General features: G+C 56.0%; 3 protein-coding genes across 4 annotated transcripts in view; 1 reads left to right on the top strand and 2 right to left on the bottom strand.

The window, feature by feature from the left end:
- Positions 1-23,349, top strand: part of LOC135986331 (uncharacterized) — an 84,515-nt gene that overhangs the window by 695 nt on the left and 60,471 nt on the right. The window contains 3 exon segments of the mRNA XM_065630308.1: positions 76-183; positions 434-2,167; positions 10,399-11,266. Of these exon segments, the coding sequence (XP_065486380.1) occupies positions 76-183; positions 434-2,167; positions 10,399-11,266 (2,710 nt within the window).
- On the bottom strand, positions 3,519-9,502 carry LOC135986214 (gastrula zinc finger protein XlCGF8.2DB-like). 2 transcript variants are annotated; one of them, XM_065630090.1, is made up of 5 exons: positions 9,399-9,502; positions 8,816-8,977; positions 8,534-8,660; positions 8,146-8,253; positions 3,519-7,895 (listed from the first exon to the last, which is right to left on the bottom strand). In XM_065630090.1, exons 3-5 carry the CDS (start codon positions 8,658-8,660, stop codon positions 7,084-7,086), a joined length of 1,047 nt encoding a protein of 348 aa, XP_065486162.1. In that variant the 5' UTR covers positions 8,816-8,977; positions 9,399-9,502; the 3' UTR covers positions 3,519-7,083. The 2 variants fall into 2 exon arrangements, with proteins under 2 accessions (XP_065486162.1, XP_065486163.1); XM_065630091.1 differs by having other exon boundaries at positions 3,519-7,892.
- Positions 14,125-20,430, bottom strand: LOC135986295 (zinc finger protein 569-like). The gene is given in 8 exon segments (XM_065630246.1): positions 14,125-14,686; positions 14,689-14,805; positions 14,808-15,528; positions 16,992-17,062; positions 17,203-19,302; positions 19,553-19,660; positions 19,941-20,067; positions 20,404-20,430. Coding segments are annotated over 7 exon segments (3,567 nt in total). The 5' UTR covers positions 20,404-20,430; the 3' UTR covers positions 14,125-14,363.

The following is a 23,349-nucleotide window of genomic DNA, read 5'->3' as shown; positions in this document are numbered from 1 at the left end:
TATAAGGGGACAGGATAGGACAGGGTGTTTCAGGGGCAGTGCGGGCGAGGGGGCTTCTCTGTGTGCCCCGCACAGGCTGGGCCGCCGTCAAGCCCGAGATCATCTGCAAGCTGGAGCGAGAAGAGACGCCGTGCGTGCCAGACCCCCCCGGGGTGCGGCGGGGGCACCAGAGCCCTGGGCCAGGTGGGTATTTGGGGCTGCGGTGGGGGCGGGGGGTTCCAGCAGCACCGTCCCCTTGGCCCCAGGTGCTCGGTGCGCGGTGCTGCCCGGGGAGGTCTGTCTGCCGTCCCACGGTGCAGGGAGCTGCTGCCCCGCCAGCTGTGTCCTGCAGCCAGGAAGGGTGGGGGGCTGGCGGGTGCCTGTGCCATTCCCCATGGGGAGGGTCCCACGTGCCTGTCCCGGCCCCAGCACTGACCTGGCCTTTCCTCCTCAGCAGCCGCTGACCCTGGGACACAGATGGAGGCTGATGGGATCCCTGAGGGGCTGCCGGCACCCACCGCCCTGCTCCTGGGGGTGCCCAAGAAGGGCAGGAGGCAGCGGGGGGCCCCAACACCCAGACAGGCAGGTGGGAGGCAGGGGTGCCTCTCAGGGGAACCCCGTCTTCACCCCCTCCCAGACCCCCGGCCACTGGAGAAGCCGCAGCCCTTGTGCCCCAAGTGCAACAAGAGCTTCAAGCACCGGTCAGCGCTGTCCGTGCACATGCGGAGCCACAGGGGCGAGCGGCCCTTCAGCTGCACCAACTGCGGCAAGAGCTTCGTTTCCAAGCAAGTGCTGATGATCCACCAGCGCATCCACACAGGGGAGAAGCCCTTTGTTTGCAGCCACTGTGGCAAGAGCTTCAGTTCCAAGCAAGTGCTGCTGATCCACCAGCGCCTGCACACGGGGGAGAAGCCCTTTGTCTGCAGCCACTGTGGCAAGAGCTTCAGGGAGAAGAGGAACCTGATCAGCCACCAGTGCATCCACACCAGGGAGCGCCCCTTTGCTTGCGCCCACTGCCCCAAGGCCTTCAGGGACAAGAGAAACCTCGCTGTCCACCGGTGGGTCCACGCCAAGGAGAAGCCCTTCACCTGCAGTGAGTGCGGCAAGAGCTTCAGCTGGAAGAACAACCTCACCACCCACCAGCGTACCCACACCGGGGAGCGACTCTTTGTCTGCACTGAGTGTGGCAAGAGCTTCAGCCAGAAGAGCGGCCTGGTCAGTCACCAGCTCATCCACACCGGGGAGCGCCCCTTTGTCTGCACTGAGTGTGGCAAGAGCTTCAGCAAGAAGAACCACCTGGTCAGTCACCAGCGCGTCCACACTGGGGAGAAGCCTTTTGCCTGCAGCCACTGTGGCAAGAGTTTCAGGGAGAAGAGGAACCTGATCAAGCACCAGCGCATCCACACTGGGGAGAAGCCCTTTCTCTGCAGCCACTGTGGCAAGAGTTTCAGGGAGAAGAGGAACCTGATCAAGCACCAGCGCATCCACACTGGGGAGAAACCTTTTGCCTGCACTGTCTGCAGCAAGAGCTTCAGTTGCAAGAATGATCTGCGGAGGCACCAGCGCATCCACACTGGAGAGAAGCCCTTTGTCTGCAGCCACTGTGGCAAGAGTTTCAGGGAGAAGAGGAACCTGAACAAGCACCAGAGCATCCACACTGGGGAGAAACCTTTTGCTTGCAGCCACTGTGGCAAGAGCTTCAGGGAGAAGAGGAACCTGATCAGCCACCAGTACATCCACACCGGGGAGCGCCCCTTTGCCTGCACGGAGTGTGGCAAGAGCTTCAGCAGGAAGGGCGACCTGATCAGCCACCAGCGCATCCACACTGGGGAGAAGCCCTTTGCCTGCAGCCACTGTGGCAAGAGCTTCAGCCTGAAGAGCAACCTGGTCAGTCACCAGCGCATCCACAGCAGTGAGAAACCCTTCACTTGCACTGAATGTGGCAAGAACTTCAGCCAGAAGAGCAAACTGGCCTGTCACCAGCTCATCCACACCGGGGAGCGCCCCTTTGCCTGCACTGAGTGTGGCAAGAGCTTCAGCCGGAAGAACCACCTGGTCAGCCACCAGCGCATCCACACTGGGGAGAAGCCCTTTGTCTGCACTGAGTGTGGCAAGAGCTTCAGCCAGAAGTGCAGCCTGATCCATCACCAGCGCATCCACAGCTCTGAGAAACCTTCACCTGCACAGAGTATAAAATAGGGGACAGGCTAACAAGGGGGGCTATTTGGGTCTCTGTGTGAATCATTCTTACTCAAGCCTTCAGTTTTTCCTTTGTGCTGTTCTTCTGTGCAGTAATTAATAAGGTGAACCTTGGCATGAAACTTAATAACTTTGTCATACCACTGTTAAACTTCATGAAATTCATTTGATTTCATTGAACTCTATCAAATTATTGTTTTATCTCCACAAAACATATTGCTGCTTCTCTCTTTTGAATGATGTGCGTTCCACTTATCTACCCCCTCCCCCGCAGAATCTTGTGCATCTCCAGTCTCCTCGCTGAAAAATCCTCGATTTGTTATGAACATTGCTCAGCAACAACGAAAACATCCATGTATTATCAGCATTCTGATGATACTAAATCCAAAATACAGCCTTATACCAGCTGCTGGGAGGAAAATTAACTCTATCCCAGCCAAACCAGGATTTATATTTCACCATTCCCCCCACACTGCAGAGCCTTTGACCGCTTGTCTTGCTTGATTGCAGTGCGTTTCCCATCCATGGATAACCTGTGCAACGGTGCCCGTGGTCAAGTCCACCCCTCGCTCACGAGCCCATCATATGTTGTATTCCTTGGTGGCCTGAGGCATCATGGGCTCGCTTCTCTGGGCCAGCAGTGGCTAAAGCCAGCTGGGCACCTTTCAGCTCTGCAAACTGGCTCCTTTCACCTTCTCCTCCAGCAGCTGCTGCCACTTAGGGCTCCCTGCAGTGACTCTCTGACTCCTCTGCTTTCCAGCAACAGCACAGGACCCATCAGGGAACAGGGCATATTGCTTCTCATTTTCTGGCAGTTGATGGTACAGTGGGGCCTCTTCGCCCACGTCACCTCATCCTCTGGCGATATTCCAAAACCTTGGCCTTTGGCCAGTCCATGATCACTCCCAAGGTTCCTGGTGACTGGGGTTTCCCATTCACACCTGTTCTGTGGTCAGTGCGACCCACCTGCTCCATGTAGCATCAGTCACAGGATGTGTAGAGGGGACCCTCCCTTTGACCACCCAGCCCAGCACCAGGGGTCGGGGTGCCAGGAGGAGCTCTGCTTGTGTACCAGCCGCTTCCAAAGCGGCTCGAACCCCTTCATACGCTGCCAACATCTCTTTTCCAGCTGGAGCACAGCGGGCCTCAAATCCTCTGTATCCCTGACTCCCAAACCCCAGGGGTCGACATTGAGTCTCCCCTGGTACTTTCTGCCAAAGGCTCCGGGTAGGGCCATTCTCCCTGACTCCGATGCACCCGTGTCTCCTAGAGCCTCCTCCTGTGGGTCTGATGTGTCAGGCCATTGAATCCACACAGTCCAGTAAACTGTGTTGGTGAGTTTTAATGCCCACTGTGGATCACCATACCTTATGTGTCACCTACTTGTCATCACAAATCAACCTGCTAATAAACAATAGAACAGTGCAAATTACAACAATTACAGTTATTAACGAATATTGGAGGAGGCTGGTTAGCCTTCACATAAAGAAAACAAATACAGTGAAAGTTCTTATCAGTTGGTCCGCAGTATGGCAACAATTGCCCCTGTGTCCTCTGTTATTTGTCCTTGTAGTGGTTCTTGTGATGGCACCCAGATGCTCAAGAGGTAGACACAGCTTCCAGTATACACCTTTTCCTTCAATAGGATCAAGTGTAATACGGCCTGGCTTTGGACAGTCATTCCAAAGACTGACTTTAACCACCACCCAGTTTCAGCTGGAGCTTCTTCCACCCCGTCCATATGTTGGAGCGGTCAGGATTGTTCATCTTCCTTTTGTCCTGCAAGAGAACACAAAGACAGACCTCGGTCCCTTTGGAACCGGGCTTTGTAGTTGTTAGAAGTCCGGGACTATCCACTGGACACTAATGCAGTGGGTTTTCCCATTTTACTGTTGCTTTCTGTACCACCCCCTCGAGGACGGGGGGCAGTGACCCTTTGTCTGTTAGCAGCCTCTCAAGGCAAGATGCCCTGATTTTGGAGAAAAGCAAATTGTGCTTTGTCTTCCTCCCTTGGAGGGGAATCATGAAAAGCATATCTTTGTTAATCAACACTGCTCATCAGACACAGGAAGAATGGGTGTGGCTGATTATATATTTTTTTTCAAGATCATTAATGACCTCCATAATGCTTCGTTTTGCTGCATTCAGCAGGGGATATTAGGAGTGCAGGTTATTTAGATAGCAGCAAAGTAGGAGCGAGTTGTAAAATCTTAATATCAGCAGCTCCCTTAAGCTGCAACAGCGCAGAGGTAAATTGCAAAGTCTTAATGCCAGCTGCCTCTGCCCCGTGGCTCTCAAACTCTAAGCACCCTTATCAGCTACTAAGCGGGCTGGGCGGTCCAGGTCTCAAGCCGCGGCTTCTATTTTTTCCCTCTACCTCGGCGGGGGGGTTGCTCGCGAGCCCGGGCAACACGGGCGGCTCCGCTCCGCGATCGCGGACTGGGGGACGCTCGCGGCTCGTTTTCTCGGTGTGGCCTCCTGGATCCAACAAGTGCCAACACAGCATTAGACAAGACAGCCCAGGTCAATACATGTGCAGGAGGATTTCGGGGGTTCTGCATGCTAAGGTCAATAGCCTCCTGGATTCTCTCCCTGAGGGACCGGACGTATCTTTAAGGCGTTCGGCAGCTCAAGCGGCTGGAGGTGGGTCGGATTTACCGGCGCAGCCACGGTGGGGGGAAGTCCCTGTAACCCTCTCTCAGACCCCTGGACACCCTCGTCTAGCTCCGGCAAGCCTCCTACACTAATGGTGTCGGTCTTTCCACCTTCCTCAGTGTGGGGGGAGCCGCCTGGGGGAGACTCGCAGCCTGTTCTCCAAACTTTTGGTCCCATCTCGTTCCCGGAGTGGGGGGGTGAGCCGCCCGGACTATCACTTGAAAACACATCAAGTTCCCAAGAGCCCCCAGCTTCCTCTTTACTCAGCGATATCTGATCGACCCCCATAAGTGGAACATGCCAAAGATATTCAGTTTCTATCTCGCCCGGCTCGTGTGAGAATTTAGATTGCAAGTCGCGGAGTTCAGGTTCCCGGGGCGCTGCGGAGCCGCCCGAAGGAAGCCGTCTCGGGGCGGGATTTCCACCCCGTGGTCCCGTACGGGTCTCAGTTCTAATGAGAGGACGCACATACTCTGTCTCCACCTCCTCATCAGCACTATTTTCAGAATCTCCCCAGATATCTCCATCCCAGTCCTCAGTTACGCACTGGTGCCCCCGGCTCGCAATTACTTTCCGAATTTGGGGAGCACAAAGTGGGGGTCTTGCCCTGGTTAACAAACACCATCTCCTTTGTTCTAACAAACGCATGCGCTTTTCCTCCCATAGCGATTCCACCCTCAACCACTTTATTTCTACCAAATCCAACCTCCTTCTCAAACGATCTATTTCCAGCTGCCTCTTATAATCACATCTCCCTGACTGGTCCTGTGTTTGCTTAAGGCATTCACACAGGACAACCAGTAGCACACACACGGCAACACAGAACACAGCGCACGCAGCTACAATAATTTCAGGAATGAACCACCTTGCTTCAGCCCGAATGCAGGCAGTTGCGAGAGGATTATTACAGCTGTAACCCCAAAATAATTCCATTTTTAATATTCTGCTCGCTGCACCATTTAAATGTACCGTAGGCACCCCAACTATAAGTTTAGGCGGACTAGCACTCCGATAACATAAGATACAGGTTCAGATATTAGGTTAGGAAATTATTTGGGGTGCAGCGAAATAAGAATGAGGATCCACAGCGTGCATACACACACTCACAAGAAAACAAACCAGAGCCCTCTCTGCCCCATTTTGACCATAAGAGGTAAACACTAGCATACTGCGGCCAGGACTTTACGCTCGTCGGTCCCAGACAAGGAATTTACACTTGCCCACCAGGCAAGGAAGCTACACTCGTCTGTCCCAGACGAGGAATTTACACTTGCCTACCAGGCCAGGACTTATTAAAGCATATATTCAATAATTTATCACACCCACACGCAGAGGTGAGGCACTCCCCATACCAGGAGGTTACCTTAGACGGCTTGTCCGTCTAAGGGGAGGGACTCTGGCAGCATGGCAGACCCGCAGCTCCGAGGAGACCACACAAAGGGAGTCTCCAGCGGGAACCCCATTTATAGTCTGCTCAGATCTGACTGTGGGTGTTCCAGAAGCTTCTCGGCTTCTCTACACCCCGCCCCCCAGCTTGGAGGAAGCGATGTTTGAATATTAGCCAGCTCTCTTGGACCCCTGCCTTCTGGAGCCCTATCCCATGGGATTCTTCCAAGCAGGACCTTGAAGACGCCAAAGTTCGCCCAGCTGTTGTCCATGGGTTTAGTCTGACTTATTGTCCAGCTTCCTCCATGCAGGATCCTGAACTCCTCCACCATCTCATGCTCGCTGCAGCTGAGGCTGCTCCCAACCTTGCTGCTAAACTGCGGAAGCGTGGACTGGATGATCCGGTAGTGAGGTGGACAGTGAACTGGCTGAAAGAAAGAGGCCAGAGAGTCGTGGTCAGTGGGACAGAGTCTAGTTGGAGGCCTGTATCTAGTGGAGTGCCTCAAGGGTCAGTACTGGGACCAGTATTATTCATTATATTCATCAACGACTGTGATTCTGTGACACCTCCAACCAGTTCTTCTTGGTTTGTTAGGCCAAGGTCCAGCAGCATCCCTCTCCTCACTGGCTCCTCCACCATCCGTGTCAAAAAGTTGTCACCTGTAGGAACCTCCTGGACTGTGCGTGCTCAGATGTGTTGCCCACCCAGCAGATGTCAGGGTGATTGGAGTCTGCCATGAGAACCAGGGCATGTGATCATGAGGCCACTTCCAGCTGTCTGTAGGAAGCCTCCTCAGCTTCCTCCTCCTGAGGAGGTGGCCTGTAGGAAACACCCACAACAGTGCCCCCTTGTTAGCTTGTCCCCTAATTTTTACTCGGTGCAGGTGAAGGTTTCTCACGACTGTGGATGCGTTGGTGCTTGTTCAGGTTCCTCTTATCCCTGAAGCTCTTGCCACAGTGGCTGCAGGCAAAGGGCTTCTCCCCAGTGTGGATGCGCTGGTGCCTCAGCAGATCATTATTGTAACTGAAGCTCTTGCCACAGTGGCTGCAGGCAAAAGGTTTCTCCCCGGTGTGGATGTGCTGGTGGCTGATCAGGTTCCTCTTATCCCTGAAGCTGTTGCCACAGTAGCTGCAGGCAAAGGGCTTCTCCCCAGTGTGGACGCGCTGGTGCCTCAGCAGATCATTATTGTAACTGAAGCTCTTGCCACAGTCAGTGCAGGCAAAAGGTTTCTCCCCAGTGTGGATGTGCTGGTGGCTGATCAGGTTCCTCTTCTCCCTGAAGCTCTTCCCACAGTGGCTGCAGGCAAAAGGCTTCTCGCCAGTGTGGATGCGCTGGTGACTGACCAGGTAGCTCTTCCTGCTGAAGCTCTTGCCACACTCAGTGCAGGCAAAGGGGCGCTCCCCGGTGTGCGTGCGCTGGTGGGACATGAAGCAGAACTTACGGGTGAAGCCCTTGCCACACTGAGTGCAGGTGAAGGGCTTCTCACCAGTGTGGACGCACTGGTGGACAGTGAGTTTCCTCTTGTCCCTGAAGGCCTTGGGGCAGTGGGCGCAAGCAAAGGGGCGCTCCCTGGTGTGGATGCGCTGGTGGCTGATCAGGTTCCTCTTCTCCCTGATCCCTGGCAGCCCCTCGGGTATCCCATCAGCCTCCATCTGTGTCCCAGGGTCAGCGGCTGCTGAGGAGCAAAGGCCGGGTCAGGGCTGGGGCTGGGACAGGCACGTGGGACCCTCCCCATGGGGAATGGCACAGGCACCCGCCAGCCCCCCACCCTTCCTGGCTGCAGGACACAGCTGGCGGGGCAGCAGCTCCCTGCACCGTGGGACGGCAGACAGACCTCCCCGGGCAGCACCGCGCACCGAGCACCTGGGGCCAAGGGGACGGTGCTGCTGGAACCCCCCGCCCCCACCGCAGCCCCAAATACCCACCTGGCCCAGGGCTCTGGTGCCCCCGCCGCACCCCGGGGGGGTCTGGCACGCACGGCGTCTCTTCTCGCTCCAGCTTGCAGATGATCTCGGGCTTGACGGCGGCCCAGCCTGTGCGGGGCACACAGAGAAGCCCCCTCGCCCGCACTGCCCCTGAAACACCCTGTCCTATCCTGTCCCCTTATATCCCATCCCATCCCCTCCCCTCTCCTCCCCCAGGACCGCTCTCCAGGACGCTGCCCGGCAGGGTCAAACCTGCCATCACAGCCGCTACGCCAGCGCTCGGGCAGCAACGGCAACAGCTGGATTTGCCCTTCCAAGGGCTCCGGCTCAGCTAAAGAGCTGAATTCCGGCTCCAGCCCAGCCCAGCAGCGCCAGAGAGAGTCCTCACCCAGCGAGGCGACCATCTCGTAGTTCTCCAGCATCACCTCCCGGTAGAGCCGCCGCTGCCAGCCCGCCAGCTCTGCCCACTCCGCGGGGGAGAAGTAGAGGGCCACGTCCTCGAACGTCACCGCCATCTGCAGCCACAAGCGCCCCCGGCTCAGCGGGCGCATGGGCAGCGCGGGGGCTGCCACGGCTGCAGCTCCGCACAACCTCAGCCAGGGCAGAGCAGGGCCTGCAGACGGGTTGATCGCCAGCGCCGGGGCGGGCGCCGGCTCTGCCTGACCCCCACCTTGCCGGAGCAGCCCGCAGCCCGGCGCGGCGCTGGCTCTCGCCGCGGGCACGGAGGCACAAATGTGGATGCGGGAAGATGCGGCTGGGATGCTCCGGATTGCGCAGGAGATGCCTGGCCCCCGAGCAGCCGCTCCGGCCAAGCAGCGGGGACAGACGGGCCCTGCCAAGCACAACGTTGGCATTAGCCCGGCAGGGCAGGATTGTTAGCTTGTCCTCCCCTCCCCACAAGCTCCCTCCCCTGCCAGCCCCCGCGTTCCCTCCAGCCAGAGCCTTCCCAGCTCCGGGGGAAAGCACCGACCCGGCGAGCGTCGCCCCCGCAGCCGGCCGGCTCGGGGCCGAGGCAGCGCTCGCCAGCACCGAGCATGTGGGGCAGCTCCTGCCCGAGCCCCGCAGCGCTTCGTGCACAGCAGCCGGCGGCAGAGGCCGGGAAGCGGCGGCGCCGGCCGCGCTGGGGCCGCTCGGGGCAGACAAAGCCCCCGCTCCCCCGGCGGCGGCCGCTGCGGGGCCCCAGCCCAAGCGGAGCCCCAGCGGGACAGCCCGAGGCCGCCGCGAGCGGCTGCAAACCCCCCGGCCCCGCTCACCGGCGCCCGCCCCCGCCGAGCTCGCTCCGGCCGCCGGGCCCCGCCGCCCCCACGGGCCCCGCGGAGCCGCCGCTCGCGGGTCGATCGCTCCGGGGCGTCGCGCGCGAATGGCGGCGGGGGCGGGGCGGGGCGGGGCGGGGCGATCCCGGGGCCGGTTCGCGCTGGTCGGTAAATCCCAGCGAGCGGCTGGAACGAGCCGCTCTTGGGCCGCTGTTCGGAGGCTCCTCGCACTTGCCCGGCCCGGGCCGAGCGGGACTCGCGGCTGCACTTCGCTTCAGCGCTGCAGGAGCGGGGACGGTGCTGCCAGGGCTTTAGCAGGGAGCTCTGGGGAGGTGAAATCGCGAATCAGTGGAAACGCGCAGTTTCTGCCCATCCCTCTGTCCCTCCCCGGCCCTTCCCAGCAGCGCAGGGCAGGCTCTGGGCTGGGGCCGCGTCTCCTGCGCTCCCTGCAGCCTCGCTCGGGGCCGAGGGGCCTTGGGGCTGGGCCAGCTCCAGCCTCTGCAACAGCTGTGCACATCTGCATGGACGGCATGGGCATCCCCGGGGCTTCCCCAGCCCCCGCGCACACGGGGATGCTCGTGTCCGTTCTACAGGCTGGCTCAGATCTCCCCCGGCACCCCCGCACACAAAGCTGCCCACGGCGGCCGTGCCCAGCGAGAGGTGGTGGCACGGGCAGTCTGCTGGGACATGGGACACGAGATGTCTGCATGTGCTGGGGAGCCACAGGGATGGGCACTCTGAACGACCCGGAGACACAGACTCCGAAACGTGACAAGGCTGAGAGGCTCTGAGATAGAGACATCTGTGAGCAAAGCGGCAGGAACAGGGACGGGGGGACAAGGACGAGTCACGTGTCCCAACCTCTGCAGCTGCTGCCATGATCTGGAGGCCGAGAAACCCTCGCAGAAGGTTCTCTCAGCAATCTTCTCAGAAGGTTCTCTCAGTGCCATCTAGCAAATAATAAATAACCATCAGGCTCAGTGCTCCGTGGCCATGGGAGTTGAGCGGCCCTTCAGCTGCACCAACTGCGGCAAGAGCTTCGTTTCCAAGCAAGTCCTGCTGATCCACCAACGCCTGCACACAGGGGAGAAGCCTTTTGCCTGTAGCCACTGTGGCAAGAGCTTCAGGGAGAAGAGGAACCTGGACAAGCACCAGCGCATCCACACTGGGGAGAAGCCTTTTGCCTGCAGCCACTGTGGCCACCAGTTCAGGCACAAGGGCAACCTGATGAAGCACAGGCGCATGCACACCAGGGAGAAGCCCTTTGCCTGCCCTGAATGCGGCAAGAGCTTCAGTTGGAATAATCTCCTGAGGCACCAGCGCATCCACACTGGTGAGAAGCCCTTTGCTTGCCGCCACTGTCACAAGAGCTTCAGCCAGAAGAACAACCTGATGAAGCACCAGCGCATCCACACCAGTGAAAAACCTTTTGACTGCACTGACTGTGGCAAGAGCTACAGTTGCAATAATCATCTGCTGAGGCACCAGATCATCCACACTGGTGAGAAGCCCTTTGCCGGCACTGAGTGTGGCAAGAGCTTCAGCCGGAAGAGCAACCTGGTCAGGCACCAGCGCGTCCACAGCCAAGAGAAACCTTTTACTTGCACTGACTGCAGCAAGAGCTTCAGTTATAAATATGGTCTGCTGCGGCACCAGCGCATCCACACTGGGGAGAAGCCCTTTCCTTGCAGCCACTGTGGCAAGAGTTTCAGGGATAAGAGGAACCTGATCAGCCACTGGAGCATCCACACCGGGGAGAAGCCCTTTCCCTGCACCCACGGTGGCAAGAGCTTCACGGATAATAATGATCTGCTGAGGCACCAGCGCATCCACACTGGGGAGAAGCCCTTTGCCTGCAGCCACTGTGGCAACAGCTTCAGGGATAAGAGCCACCTGAACAAGCACCAGTGCATCCACAGTCGTGAGAAACCTTCGCCTGCACTGAGCAGAAATTATGGGACAAGCTAACAAGGGGGCACTGTTGTGGGTGTTTCCTACAGGCCACCTCCTCAGCAGAGGAAGCTGAGGAGGCTTCCTACAGACAGCTGGAAGTGGCCTCATGATCACATGCCCTGGTTCTCATGGCAGACTCCAATCACCCCGACATCTGCTGGGTGGGCAACACATCTGAGCACGCACAGTCCAGGAGGTTCCTACAGGTGACAACTTTTTGACACGGATGGTGGAGGAGCCAGTGAGGAGAGGGATGCTGCTGGACCTTGGCCTAACAAACCAAGAAGAACTGGTTGGAGGTGTCATGGTTTGGAGCAGCCTCGGCTGCAGTGACCATGAGGTGGTGGAGTTCAAGATCCTGCATGGAGGAAGCAGGACAATAAGTCGGACTAAACCCATGGACAACAGCTGGGCGAACTTTGGCGTCTTCAAGGTCCTGCTTGGCAGAAACCCATGGGATACGGCTCCAGAAGGCAGGGGGCCAAGAGAGCTGGCTAATATTCAAACATCACTTCCTCCAAGCTGAACAAAACATGGCATTTTGCAATACATCCTGATGAACCCGCTGAGACTGTACTTGTGTATGTTGGATGTGTTTGTATGAGAACCCTTTGTGATTGTATATTACAGATAACACCCCTATAGAGACATATAATCTCTCAGATATCTGCATCTGGAATTTTACCGAGCCTACGGGATGTCACTTCAGCTATTCAGGTCCTGTCACAACCCACCAGCTCCTAAAATCCAGCTACACATAACTACACATTGTATCCAGATTTATTACCAGCCCCTGTTGGAACAAACCTCACATTGGTGAGAAAAGTGTTGCAACAGGATGACCCGAGTCAGTTGCTGAAACGGATTTGGCACAATGGACAAAGAGCCCTGGTGACCGTGCATCACGATGCAGAGAAGATACAGCGTGTCCTAGAGGGAGTGAAGAAGGATGGAGAACATCACTGGTGGAAAACTCTTTCTGGATGGTCACCACAGCAAAAGGAATTTTGAATTCGATGCTACATCCAATGCTGAGCACTGATGCATGAGCTTGGAACTCGGATCACACGATAAATGTGTGAATAGTGGGTGACTTTTCCAAGACTCATTTATCATGGAGCAAAGAATTGGTACTAATGAAACGTTACTAAGCCATGGGGCTACATGGCTCCATATTAATTATTATAATTATTATCATAACTTTTGTCATCTTTACTCTTTGGTTCTCTGGTCTCTGTGTCAATCTCAAGTCTTCCACTTTTCCCCCCACACCGCAGAGCCTTTGACCACTTGTCTTGCTTGATTGCAGCACGTTTCACATCCATTGACAACCTGTGCAATAGTGCCCGTGGTCAAGTCTGCCCCTTGGTCATGAGCCCATCATCTGTTGCATCCCTTCCTTGGTGGCCTGAGGGGTCAAGGGCCCACTGGGCTGAATTATGTCAATTGTGTGCATTCCCTGCAATGCTGCTCATCACCTCTGGGAGAAGGATGAGGGTTATCGTATTGCTGTCCTGTGTAATATCAATTTATGATACCATAACGTATTTTGCAATACACCTAGGTTGTTATTTTTAGGCGGCGTTGTCATTTCTGTACCTCAAATGCCATCTTTCGGAGCTGATTATTAACCACACCCAATCTATGGGGAAGATGGGGTGTGGATACTTCCCCCTGCTCTTTCACCTCCTTTCTCCTTCAGGCTAGGTAAATAATTTTTGAGAATTTTGAACAGCCTGGGGATATTCAAGCTAGCACACTCTTATTGCCGTGACTCCTGAATGTGTTGCGGGTTATGTGTAGGGTTCCAAAAAGATTCTTTTAAGAATACTACCCAGAGTCTTGGCCCAAGGCAGGATGGTCACAGGTGGCACGGCCTGTGGAGACCATGAACTTCTCACTTCCAATGCTTTGGAGCTTCACTCCGGAACAACTACAGGACCCTGATGAAGTGAGAGAATATTGAAAAGGAAAATGCTGTGGCTACTCTGAAGAGGCACAAATTACCGCATTGTCCTGTGCCCTGGCCTGGGTCTACCAAATGCTGCTCAACACCCTGTGTCAGTCACCCCATACAGAAAATACACAAAAAACCCCAGTTCTCTTAGTGAGGGATGATGATGAAACAGGGTCATCACGAGAACAGGAGGAGGAGGCAGAACCAGAGAGAATCACCCAACCCATCTCCATGAGTGAGCTGGGAGATGCGCAAAAAAGATTTCAGCTGCCACCCGTATTGTTGCCAGGCTGCTCTACAGCAGCATTGTCTGTAAGTATGGAACCACAAAGGGTAGTAATAACAATCACATACAAACACATCTATGTGCAACATATGTAAGTACAGCCTCAGGCGTTTCACCAGGATGTATTTCAATTGACAAACATTCAGGATCAAGACAAATGTCTTGGCCCTTAATTGTGTTACACAAATAAACCCTTGTGGTTCCCATACAACACATGCATTGCTCTCTACAACTGTCTTGTTCTCTGCAACTGCCTGACAGGAGGTTGAAGCCGGGGGGGTCGGGCTCTTCTCCCAAGGAACAAGCGCCAGGGTCTGTCCACCCATCCAACCGTGCTGCACAGGATGTGCTTAGGAGTGGGGAGCAAGGAGGTTTAATTGCAGAGATCCTGGTCTGCACTGATAGTTCCACCCGCCTGAGGGACCACGATGGATTAAGTAACATTCACTGCTGGCCTGTACTACTGATCACACACAGTCCAATTTCCAAAAATGTGTGAGGATAAGAGTTTTCCTGTGTTTTACAGCCGGGGCGGATGTGAAGTGAGGAGCAGTGGATGGTGTTGCGCTGGGCTCAGTGACGTCTGTTGTGAAATACGGTGATCGTCCCACGTCCCTGTGAGCCTGGATGCACATGATGAAAACAGATGGTACTAAGGTAAAATTGTACCGACAGTCCCACCTTCCAGAGCTGCTAGGAAGAAAATTAACTCCAAACCAGCCAAAACCGGGACACCCCCCCGGCCACCCCCATCCCCTCAGGGGCAGTTTCAGGGGGCGCTGGGCTGCGGAGGCGGCCGCAGGCTGGGGGTGCCGTGGGGGCACTGGTGACCCAGCATGAGCCCCTCGGCCTGAAACTGCTTCTCGCAGCTGCTGCGCTGGAAGGGCTTGGCCTCTGCCCGACCCCCCGCCCGGGACGGACGCCCCCTCTCCTGCCGGTCACCCTCTGGCAGCGCCGATGGGCCCTGGTGCACCTGCTGGTGTTTCTTCAGGTGCTGCTCCTGGCTGTAGGTCTTGCCGCACTCCCCACACTCGTGGGCCTTCTCTCTGGTGTGGACCCGTGGTGGACGGTGCGGGACACGTTGATCCCGATGCTGTTTCGGCATCGGGTGCAGGCGAAGGGGCGCTCCCCGGTGTGGATGTGCCGGTGCTCGATGCCAGCACCCTTGCGGTTGAAGCTCTCGTTGCACGCCGGGCAGGCGAAGGGACGCTACCGGTGTGGAGCTGCCGGTGCTTGATGAAGGAGCTCTCGTGTTTGAAGGTGCTTCTGCAGTCGGCGCAGGCAAAGGGCCGCTTGCCGTTGTGGCAGAGCTGGTGCCGCTCCAGGTCCCAGTTGCGGATGAAGCTCTTGCCACACGTCGAACAGCTGAAGGGTCGAAGGCCACTGTGTATCTTCTGATGGCGGATGAAGGCCGTCTTGGCGCAGAAGTCCTTGCCGCACTCGGCACAGGTAAAGGGGCGCTCGCCACGGTGCATCTTCTGATGGTCAACGAAGTTGTGCTTGTGGTTAAAGCTCCTGCCGCACTCGGTGCAGGTGAAGGGCTTCTCGCTGGAGTGGACCCGCTGGTGGACAGTCAAGGCCACTCTGCCAACAAAGGCCTTGGGGCAGCGGGCGCAGGCGAAGGGGCGCTCCCCGGTGTGGATGCGCTGGTGGGTGATGAGGGCGCCCTTCTCGGTGAAGCTCTTGGGGCAGCGGGCGCAGGCAAACGGGCGCTCCCCGGTGTGGACGCGCCGGTGAGCGACGAGGCCCTGCCTGAATCGGAAGGCCTTGCCGCAGTGGGCGCAGGCGAAGGGGCGCTCCTCGGTGTGGCAGCGCCGGTGGCTGGCCAGCCCGCACCTCTCCCTGAAGCGCTGGCCGCAGTCGGGGCAGGCGAAGGGCTTCTCGGTCCTGTGCGCACGCTGGTGCCGCACCACCATGTACTTCTGACGGAAGCGCTGTGGTGTGGGGGGAATGGTGAAATATAAATCCTGGTTTGGCTGCGAGAGAGTTAACTTTCCTCTGAGCAGCTGGTATAATGCTGTATTTTGGATTTAGTATCATCAGAATGCTGATGATACACAGATATTTTGGTGGTTGTTGTGCAATGTTCATACCAAACCAAGGACTTTTCAGCGAGGAGACTGGAGATGCACAAGAACCTGGGAGGGTGGGGCAGATGAGTGAAAGGCGCATAATACAAAAGAGAGAAGCAGCAATATGTTTCGTGGAGATAAAACAATAATTTGATAGAGTTTAATGAAATCAAAGGAATTTCATAAACCTTAACAGTGGTACGACAAAGTTATTAAGGTTCATGGTAAGGATCACCTTATTAATCACTGCACAGAACAATTGCACAAAGGAAAAACTGAAGAGTAAGAATGATTCACACAGAGACCCAAAGGGTAAAGAAGACAAAAGCTATAATAATTGCAATTATTATAACAATTAATATGGAGCCATGTAGCCCCATGGCTTAGTAATGTTTCAGTAGTACCAATTCTTTGCTCCATGATAAATGAGTCTTGGAAAAGTCACCCACTATTCACACATTTATCGTGTGATCCGAGTTCCTAGCTCATGCATCGGTGCTCAGCATTGGATGTAGCATCGAATTCAAAATTCTTTTTGCTGTGGTGACCATCCAGAAAGAGTTTTCCACCAGTGGTGTTCTCCATCCTTCCTCACTCCCTCTAGGACACGCTGTATCTTCTCTGCATCGTGATGCACGGTCACCAGGGCTCTTTGTCCATTGTGCCAAATCCGTTTCAGCAACTGACTCGGGTCATCCTGTTGCAACACTTTTCTCACCAATGTGAGGTTTGCTCCAACAGGGCTGGTAATAAATCTGGATACAATGTGTAGTTATGTGTAACTGGATTTTAGGAGCGGGTGGGTTGTGACAGGACCTGAATAGCTGAAGTGACATCCCGTAGGCTCGGTAAAATTCCAGATGCAGATATCTGAGAGATTATGTCTCTATAGGGGTGTTGTCTGTAATATACAATCACAAAGGGTTCTCATACAAACACATCCAACATACACAAGTACAGTCTCAGCGGGTTCATCAGGATGTATTGCAAAATGCCATGTTTTGTTCAGCTTGGAGGAAGTGATGTTTGAATATTAGCCAGCTCTCTTGGCCCCCTGCCTTCTGGAGCCCTATCCCATGGGATTCTGCCAAGCAGGACCTTGAAGACGCCAAAGTTCGCCCAGCTGTTGTCCATGGGTTTAGTCTGACTTATTGTCCTGCTTCCTCCATGCAGGATCTTGAACTCCACCACCTCATGGTCACTGCAGCCGAGGCTGCTCCCAACCGTGACACCTCCAACCAGTTCTTCTTGGTTTGTTAGGCCAAGGTCCAGCAGCATCCCTCTCCTCACTGGCTCCTCCACCATCCGTGTCAAAAAGTTGTCACCTGTAGGAACCTCCTGGACTGTGCGTGCTCAGATGTGTTGCCCACCCAGCAGATGTCGGGGTGATTGGAGTCTGCCATGAGAACCAGGGCATGTGATCATGAGGCCACTTCCAGCTGTCTGTAGGAAGCCTCCTCAGCTTCCTCCTCCTGAGGAGGTGGCCTGTAGGAAACACCACAACCCACCCTTGTTAGCTTGTCCTCTAATTTTTACTCGGTGCAGGCGAAGGTTTCTCACAACTGTGGATGCGCTGGTGCCTGTTCAGGTGGCTCTTATCCCTGAAGCTGTTGCCACAGTGGCTGCAGGCAAAGGGCTTCTCACCAGTGTGGATGCGCTGGTGCCTCAGCAGATCATAATTATCCCTACAGCTCTTGCCACACTCAGTGCAGGCAAAGGGCTTCTCACCAGTGTGGATACGCTGATGATTCAGCAGATTATGATTATCCCTGAACCTCTTGCCACAGTGGCTGCAGGCAAAGGGTTTCTCACCAGTGTGGATGACCTGGTGGCTGATCAGGTTCCTCTTATCCATGAAGCTCTTGCCACAGTAGCTGCAGGGAAAGGGCTTTTCGCTAGTGTGGATGTTCTGGTGGCTGATCAGTTTGCTCTTCTGGCTGAAGCTCTTGCCACATTCAGTGCAAGTGAAGGGTTTCTCGCTGGTGTGTATGCGCTGGTGGGTGGTGAGGTTGTTCTTCTGGCTGAAGCTCTTGCCACAGTGGCTGCAGGCAAAGGGCTTCTCACCAGTGTGGATGCGCTGGTGCCTCCGCAGATTATTCCAACTGAAGCTCTTGCTGCAGTCAGTGCAGGCAAAGGGCTTCTCCCTGGTGTGGATGCGCTGGTGATTGACCAGGTTGCTCTTCCGGCTGAAGCTCTTGCCACACTCAGTGCAGGCAAAGGGATTCTCACCAGTGTGGACACGCTGATGATTCAGCAGACTATGGTTATCCCTGAACCTCTTGCCACAGTGGCTGCAGGCAAAGGGTTTCTCACCAGTGTGGATGACCTGGTGGCTGATCAGGTTCCTCTTATCCATGAAGCTCTTGCCACAGTAGCTGCAGGGAAAGGGCTTTTCGCTAGTGTGGATGTTCTGGTGGCTGATCAGTTTCCTCTTCTGGCTGAAGCTCTTGCCACATTCAGTGCAAGTGAAGGGTTTCTCACTGGTGTGTATGCGCTGGTGGGCGGTGAGGTTGTTTTTCTGGCTGAAGCTCTTGCCACAGTGGCTGCAGGCAAAGGGCTTCTCACCAGTGTGGATGCGCTGGTGCCTCCGCAGATTATTGCAACTGAAGCTCTTGCCGCAGTCAGTGCAGGCAAAGGGCTTCTCCCTGGTGTGGATGCGCTGGTGATTGACCAGGTTGCTCTTCCGGCTGAAGCTCTTGCCACACTCAGTGCAGGCAAAGGGCTTCTCACCAGTGTGGATGCGCTGGTGCCTCCGCAGATTATTGCAACTGAAGCTCTTGCCACAGTCAGTGCAGGCAAAGGGCTTCTCCCTGGTGTGGATGCGCTGGTGACTGACCAGGTTGCTCTTCTGGTGGAAGCTCTTGCCGCAGTCAGTGCAGGCAAAGGGCTTCTCACCAGTGTGGATGCGCTGGTGCCTCTGCAGATTATTGCAACTGAAGCTCTTGCCGCAGTCAGTGCAGGCAAAGGGCTTCTCTCTGGTGTGGATGCGCTGGTGACTGACCAGGTTGCTCTTCTGGCTGAAGCTCTTGCCACAGTGGCTGCAGGCAAAGGGTTTCTCCCTGGTGTGGATGCGCTGGTGATTGATCAGGTTGTTCTTCTGGCTGAAGCTCTTGCCGCAGTGGCTGCAGGCATAGGGCTTCTCACCAGTGTGGATGCGCTGGTGCCTCAGCAGATTATTGCAACTGAAGCTCTTGCCGCAGTCAGCGCAGACAAAGGGCTTCTCCCCAGTGTGGATGCGCTGGTGATTGATCAGGTTGTCCTTCCGGCTGAAGATCTTGCCGCAGTCAGTGCAGGCAAAGGGTTTCTCCCCAGTGTGGATGCGCTGGTGGCTGATCAGGCTGTGCTTAATGGTGAAATTCTTTCCGCAGTCAGGACAGGCAAAAGGTCGCTCACCTGTGTGGCTCCGCATGTGGATGGTCAGCAGCGACTGACTCTTGAGCCTCTTGCCGCACTCAGGGCACATGTGGTGGGTCTTCTCCAGCAGCTGGGGGACCAGGAAGGGGTGGAGACGGGGCTGCCCTGAGGGGTCCCCACAGCTCTGGACAGACTTGGGCTCCTCCGGGAGCAGGGCAGTGGGTGCTGGAATCTCCTCATGGACAGACTCGATCTCCTGCTGCACCTGGACATCTTCAGCTGCTGCGCCGGAGAGGCCGGGTCAGCGCTGGGGCTGGGACAGGCACGTGGGACCCTCCCCATGGGGAATGGCACAGGCACCCGCCAGCCCCCCACCCTTCCTGGCTGCAGGACACAGCTGGCGGGGCAGCAGCTCCCTGCACCGTGGGACGGCAGACAGACCTCCCCGGGCAGCACCGCGCACCGAGCACCTGGGGCCAAGGGGACGGTGCTGCTGGAACCCCCCGCCCCCACCGCAGCCCCAAATACCCACCTGGCCCAGGGCTCTGGTGCCCCCGCCGCACCCCGGGGGGGTCTGGCACGCACGGCGTCTCTTCTCGCTCCAGCTTGCAGATGATCTCGGGCTTGACGGCGGCCCAGCCTGTGCGGGGCACACAGAGAAGCCCCCTCGCCCGCACTGCCCCTGAAACACCCTGTCCTATCCTGTCCCCTTATATCCCATCCCATCCCCTCCCCTCTCCTCCCCCAGGACCGCTCTCCAGGACGCTGCCCGGCAGGGTCAAACCTGCCATCACAGCCGCTACGCCAGCGCTCGGGCAGCAACGGCAACAGCTGGATTTGCCCTTCCAAGGGCTCCGGCTCAGCTAAAGAGCTGAATTCCGGCTCCAGCCCAGCCCAGCAGCGCCAGAGAGAGTCCTCACCCAGCGAGGCGACCATCTCGTAGTTCTCCAGCATCACCTCCCGGTAGAGCCGCCGCTGCCAGCCCGCCAGCTCTGCCCACTCCGCGGGGGAGAAGTAGAGGGCCACGTCCTCGAACGTCACCGCCATCTGCAGCCACAAGCGCCCCCGGCTCAGCGGGACTGGGGGGCGCTGCCCGGCCCGGCCCCGGCAGCGCCAGGAGCACGGCGGGGCTCTCCCCGCTCGCCCCCCTCTCTCCTCGCCGCCTCAGCGCCAGCGCCGCAGCTTGGGGACAGCCCCGAGCTGGCGCCCACGCCAACGTGCTCCCCCCGGGGGCCTCGCTCTGCTCCCCGGGGCCCGGCGGGCTCCCGCTCCTCACTGGGCTCTGCCGCGGTTCAGCCCCCGCCGCCAAAGGAGCGGAGAAACAGCAGCGCTGCTGAGGGGACAAGAACGGGACAAGCGGGGACCCCCCCGGCCAGCACTCACCGCCCCCCAGCCCCGCTCCGGCCGCCCCGCACGGGCGCGCCCGCCCCGCCCCGGCCTCTTATACTCGGCGTGACGTCATCGGCCAGCAAGTCCCTCTTTGGCCACTGCGGGTCACGTGTCCCGGCCGGGGCTCCTCCCACCGCGCTGTGCCCATTCACTGTGGCCCAGCCCAGCCCGGGGCGTCACCCACCGCGTGTCCTGGGCCACCCCGGGCCCGGACTCGCCCCCCAGCCGAGCCAGCAGCGCTTTGGGCCAGAGTCCACAGGAGGGAACGGCCTGAGCTGCAGCCGGGCCAAGAACTCCTGTTAGGAGACCCCCAGGGCAGCGGAACAGCAGCTGAACCCCCATCAGTGGTGGGTGCAGGGGGTCTCGTGCGGACCTTTCCCTCCGTGTGCGATTCGACTGCGAGCCAACCGCTTTTTTCCATAAATGTGACGGCCTGGGGGAGCTGCTGTGAGCTCTCTGCTGAATAGCTGGCTGTGTGGAGATGGTTTTGCTACTCACAGGTCACTGGAGGAGCCCAACTCAAGTTTCATATCAATCCTTTAGCTTAAGTGAATGCCAACTAAATCTAATGAATCACCTGGAATTATAAGGTTGTATGATTTTTAATATACTCTCTGCTTCATGTTACTTAATAAGCTGAATTGGCTGAAATCTTAAGCTGTGAAGTCCTGCTCGTAGTTACCAAAAGCAACTACAAACTACACTGAGGAGCTGCAAGATCCGGTTTGGTTTGCAGTTTGCTGGGGAAAAAAGAATGACTTCAAGGCCAATGCGGAGACTTTACAGACAAAACAGCACCTGCAAGGCTATAGACTATAAACATTATCTACAGCTGAACAGAACAAAGGCCCATCTGAGATCAGTGAAAAAGATCCAATGAGAAACAAGAAGAACCCAAATTGAAATATTGCTATTGGACTGAATCATGGTACGAATGGTTTGTAAAGATATAAAAATCTATGGTTCTCTGGGCTTGGTTGGACCTGTGTGCAGGTCCCCACATTGAGCCACCCCTCCTGCTATTCTACTCCATTAACTTTTTAAAAAATTTCTGTGCATTCTGTTGCCTGAAAGTTTGCTCTGTGAATGGTTGTAGGGCCTCGCCTGAAAATTTGCTTCCAGAGTTCTAGAGTACAGACTCTGGAGCAAATGATTATGAGGGAGAGAAGTCACCTGCAAGTTTGCTTCACAAACGGTTACCAGGCTCCTGGAGAGAAGGTCAGCAGCGTTCGGCTTGGCTTATTTCCTCCATGCAGAAAATGATTGAGTGAACCTGCCACCCAACTCTTTAACTCGCACTTTTCTTTGGGTGATATAAAGGCCATTCTGTAGTAAGCAGAACCCTAAATCACCTGCAAGTTTGCTTCACAAACAGTTACCGGGCTCCTGGAGAGAATCAGGAAACAAAAGGCAAAACCCGTTGCCTGCGATAAAAACAGTCCCATGGCCACAGAGCACTGAGCCTGGTGGCTATTTATTATTTGCTAGATGGCACTGAGAGAACCTTCTGAGAGGATTTCTGAGAGAACCTTCTGAGAGAGTTTCTAGGCCTCCAGATCGTGGCAGCAGCTGCAGAGGTTGGGACACGTGAGCCATCCTTCGTCCCTGTAAGGAGCCGTTGAAGGAGGAACCTTGTTTTTCCAGCTGTGGATCTGAGGCCTGACCCAGTGGGTGGGGACTGAGGGACATCCCGCTATCAGACCTTGAATGTAAACCAAAGTCCCTTTGTACTGATCCAGGAATACAAACTGATTCCTGTGGTTAAAAGTTGAGCTGGGGGGAAAGATTAGTCAGAGCGCCAAGAAACCAAACCTTAACCTTAAATGGAAATAAATAAATAAGGCGGGGATCGTTAGAACTGGAGTAGTGAGAGAGGTAAACTGAGGCAGGACATCCGGGAAGCATTGTGTAATCTGCGAACCCTGTGCCCAACCAATGGGGAACAGGGGAGGGAATTTGCGGCTGGGATTGGGGGAATATCAACAGCGGCTTTTGCCCCGTTCGGTATGTGCTTACCATTAGGTTGAACACCCGCTTTTGCAAAATGGTTAATAAAATCTGCTTTGCTGAGAGGTCCTGCCTGAGCCTATTCTATTAGCAAGACGATCGTTTCCTACACCCCCATCCCCGTTCCCGATGTCTCTAATTCAAAGCCTCTCAGCCTTGTCACGTTTTGGAGTTGCTGCTGGGAAGGGCCGGGGAGGGACAGAGGGACGGACAGAAGCTGGTGCATTTTTGTTCTCTGCTTTTGGATTTCACCTCCCTAGAGCTCCCTGCTAAAGCCCTGGCAGCACCGTCCTCGTTCCTGCAGCGCTGAAGCAAAACGGAGCAGCGAGTCCCGCTCTGTGGTGTTCAGCTGCTGCTGGTTTAAACCACAATTGTGTGCACATACGCAGGCACATCGCGAGAAGAGCCAGAGGCCACGAATGCATTGCAAAGAGCAAGTTTTATTTTAGTTACCTCTCTACTGGGGGATCTCCGAAGTTGTACCTAAGCTCCCAGGCAGAGGTGACACGAGCGGGGACGCAGGCGCTGGTCAGTTCAGCCCTGCTGGAAGATCACTGCGCCTGCTGAGCTCGCCTGGATTTCAAGGTTTCAGGCAGGCGCAGCCTCCCGCTCTTTCTCACAACAAAGCAGGAATCTCAGACATAGTGATAAGGTGCCTGGAGTTTGTCACAGGCCGATGTTATCTAACACAGAGGTCCTACTCTTCAAGCACGCAAGGTCAGTAAAACAATTAGTGTGATGTATGTGCTTTTTCTACAGACAGCTGCAAGTCACTTTGAGCATATTTACATTGAACTAACCTCCTCGCCAAATCTTCCGCTACATTCCCATACAACGACCATCATTTTTGGTGCCCAACATAGGGCACAAAGGGTTGAGATAATGACAGGTCTGACCAGAGCATGCTAAAACATTTGTTATAAGCATTCATTG

This window comes from Caloenas nicobarica, chromosome 2 (genome assembly GCF_036013445.1).
Source record: "Caloenas nicobarica isolate bCalNic1 chromosome 2, bCalNic1.hap1, whole genome shotgun sequence".
In the NCBI taxonomy this organism is placed as follows: Eukaryota; Metazoa; Chordata; class Aves; order Columbiformes; family Columbidae; genus Caloenas; species Caloenas nicobarica.
Note: the sequence above shows the minus strand (reverse complement) of the source record. Positions and strands in the feature narration are given on the sequence as shown.

Bases quoted from the DNA above. Each gene is read 5' to 3' on its own strand.
- LOC135986214 (XM_065630090.1), bottom strand. From the start codon at position 8,660: ATGGCGGTGACGTTCGAGGACGTGGCCCTCTACTTCTCCCCCGCGGAG. The intron at 8,254-8,533 runs GTGAGGACTCTC...TGCCCCGCACAG, and splicing joins CGAGATGGTCGCCTCGCTGG to GCTGGGCCGCCGTCAAGCCC. The intron at 7,896-8,145 runs GTGGGTATTTGG...TTTGCTCCTCAG, and splicing joins GCACCAGAGCCCTGGGCCAG to CAGCCGCTGACCCTGGGACA.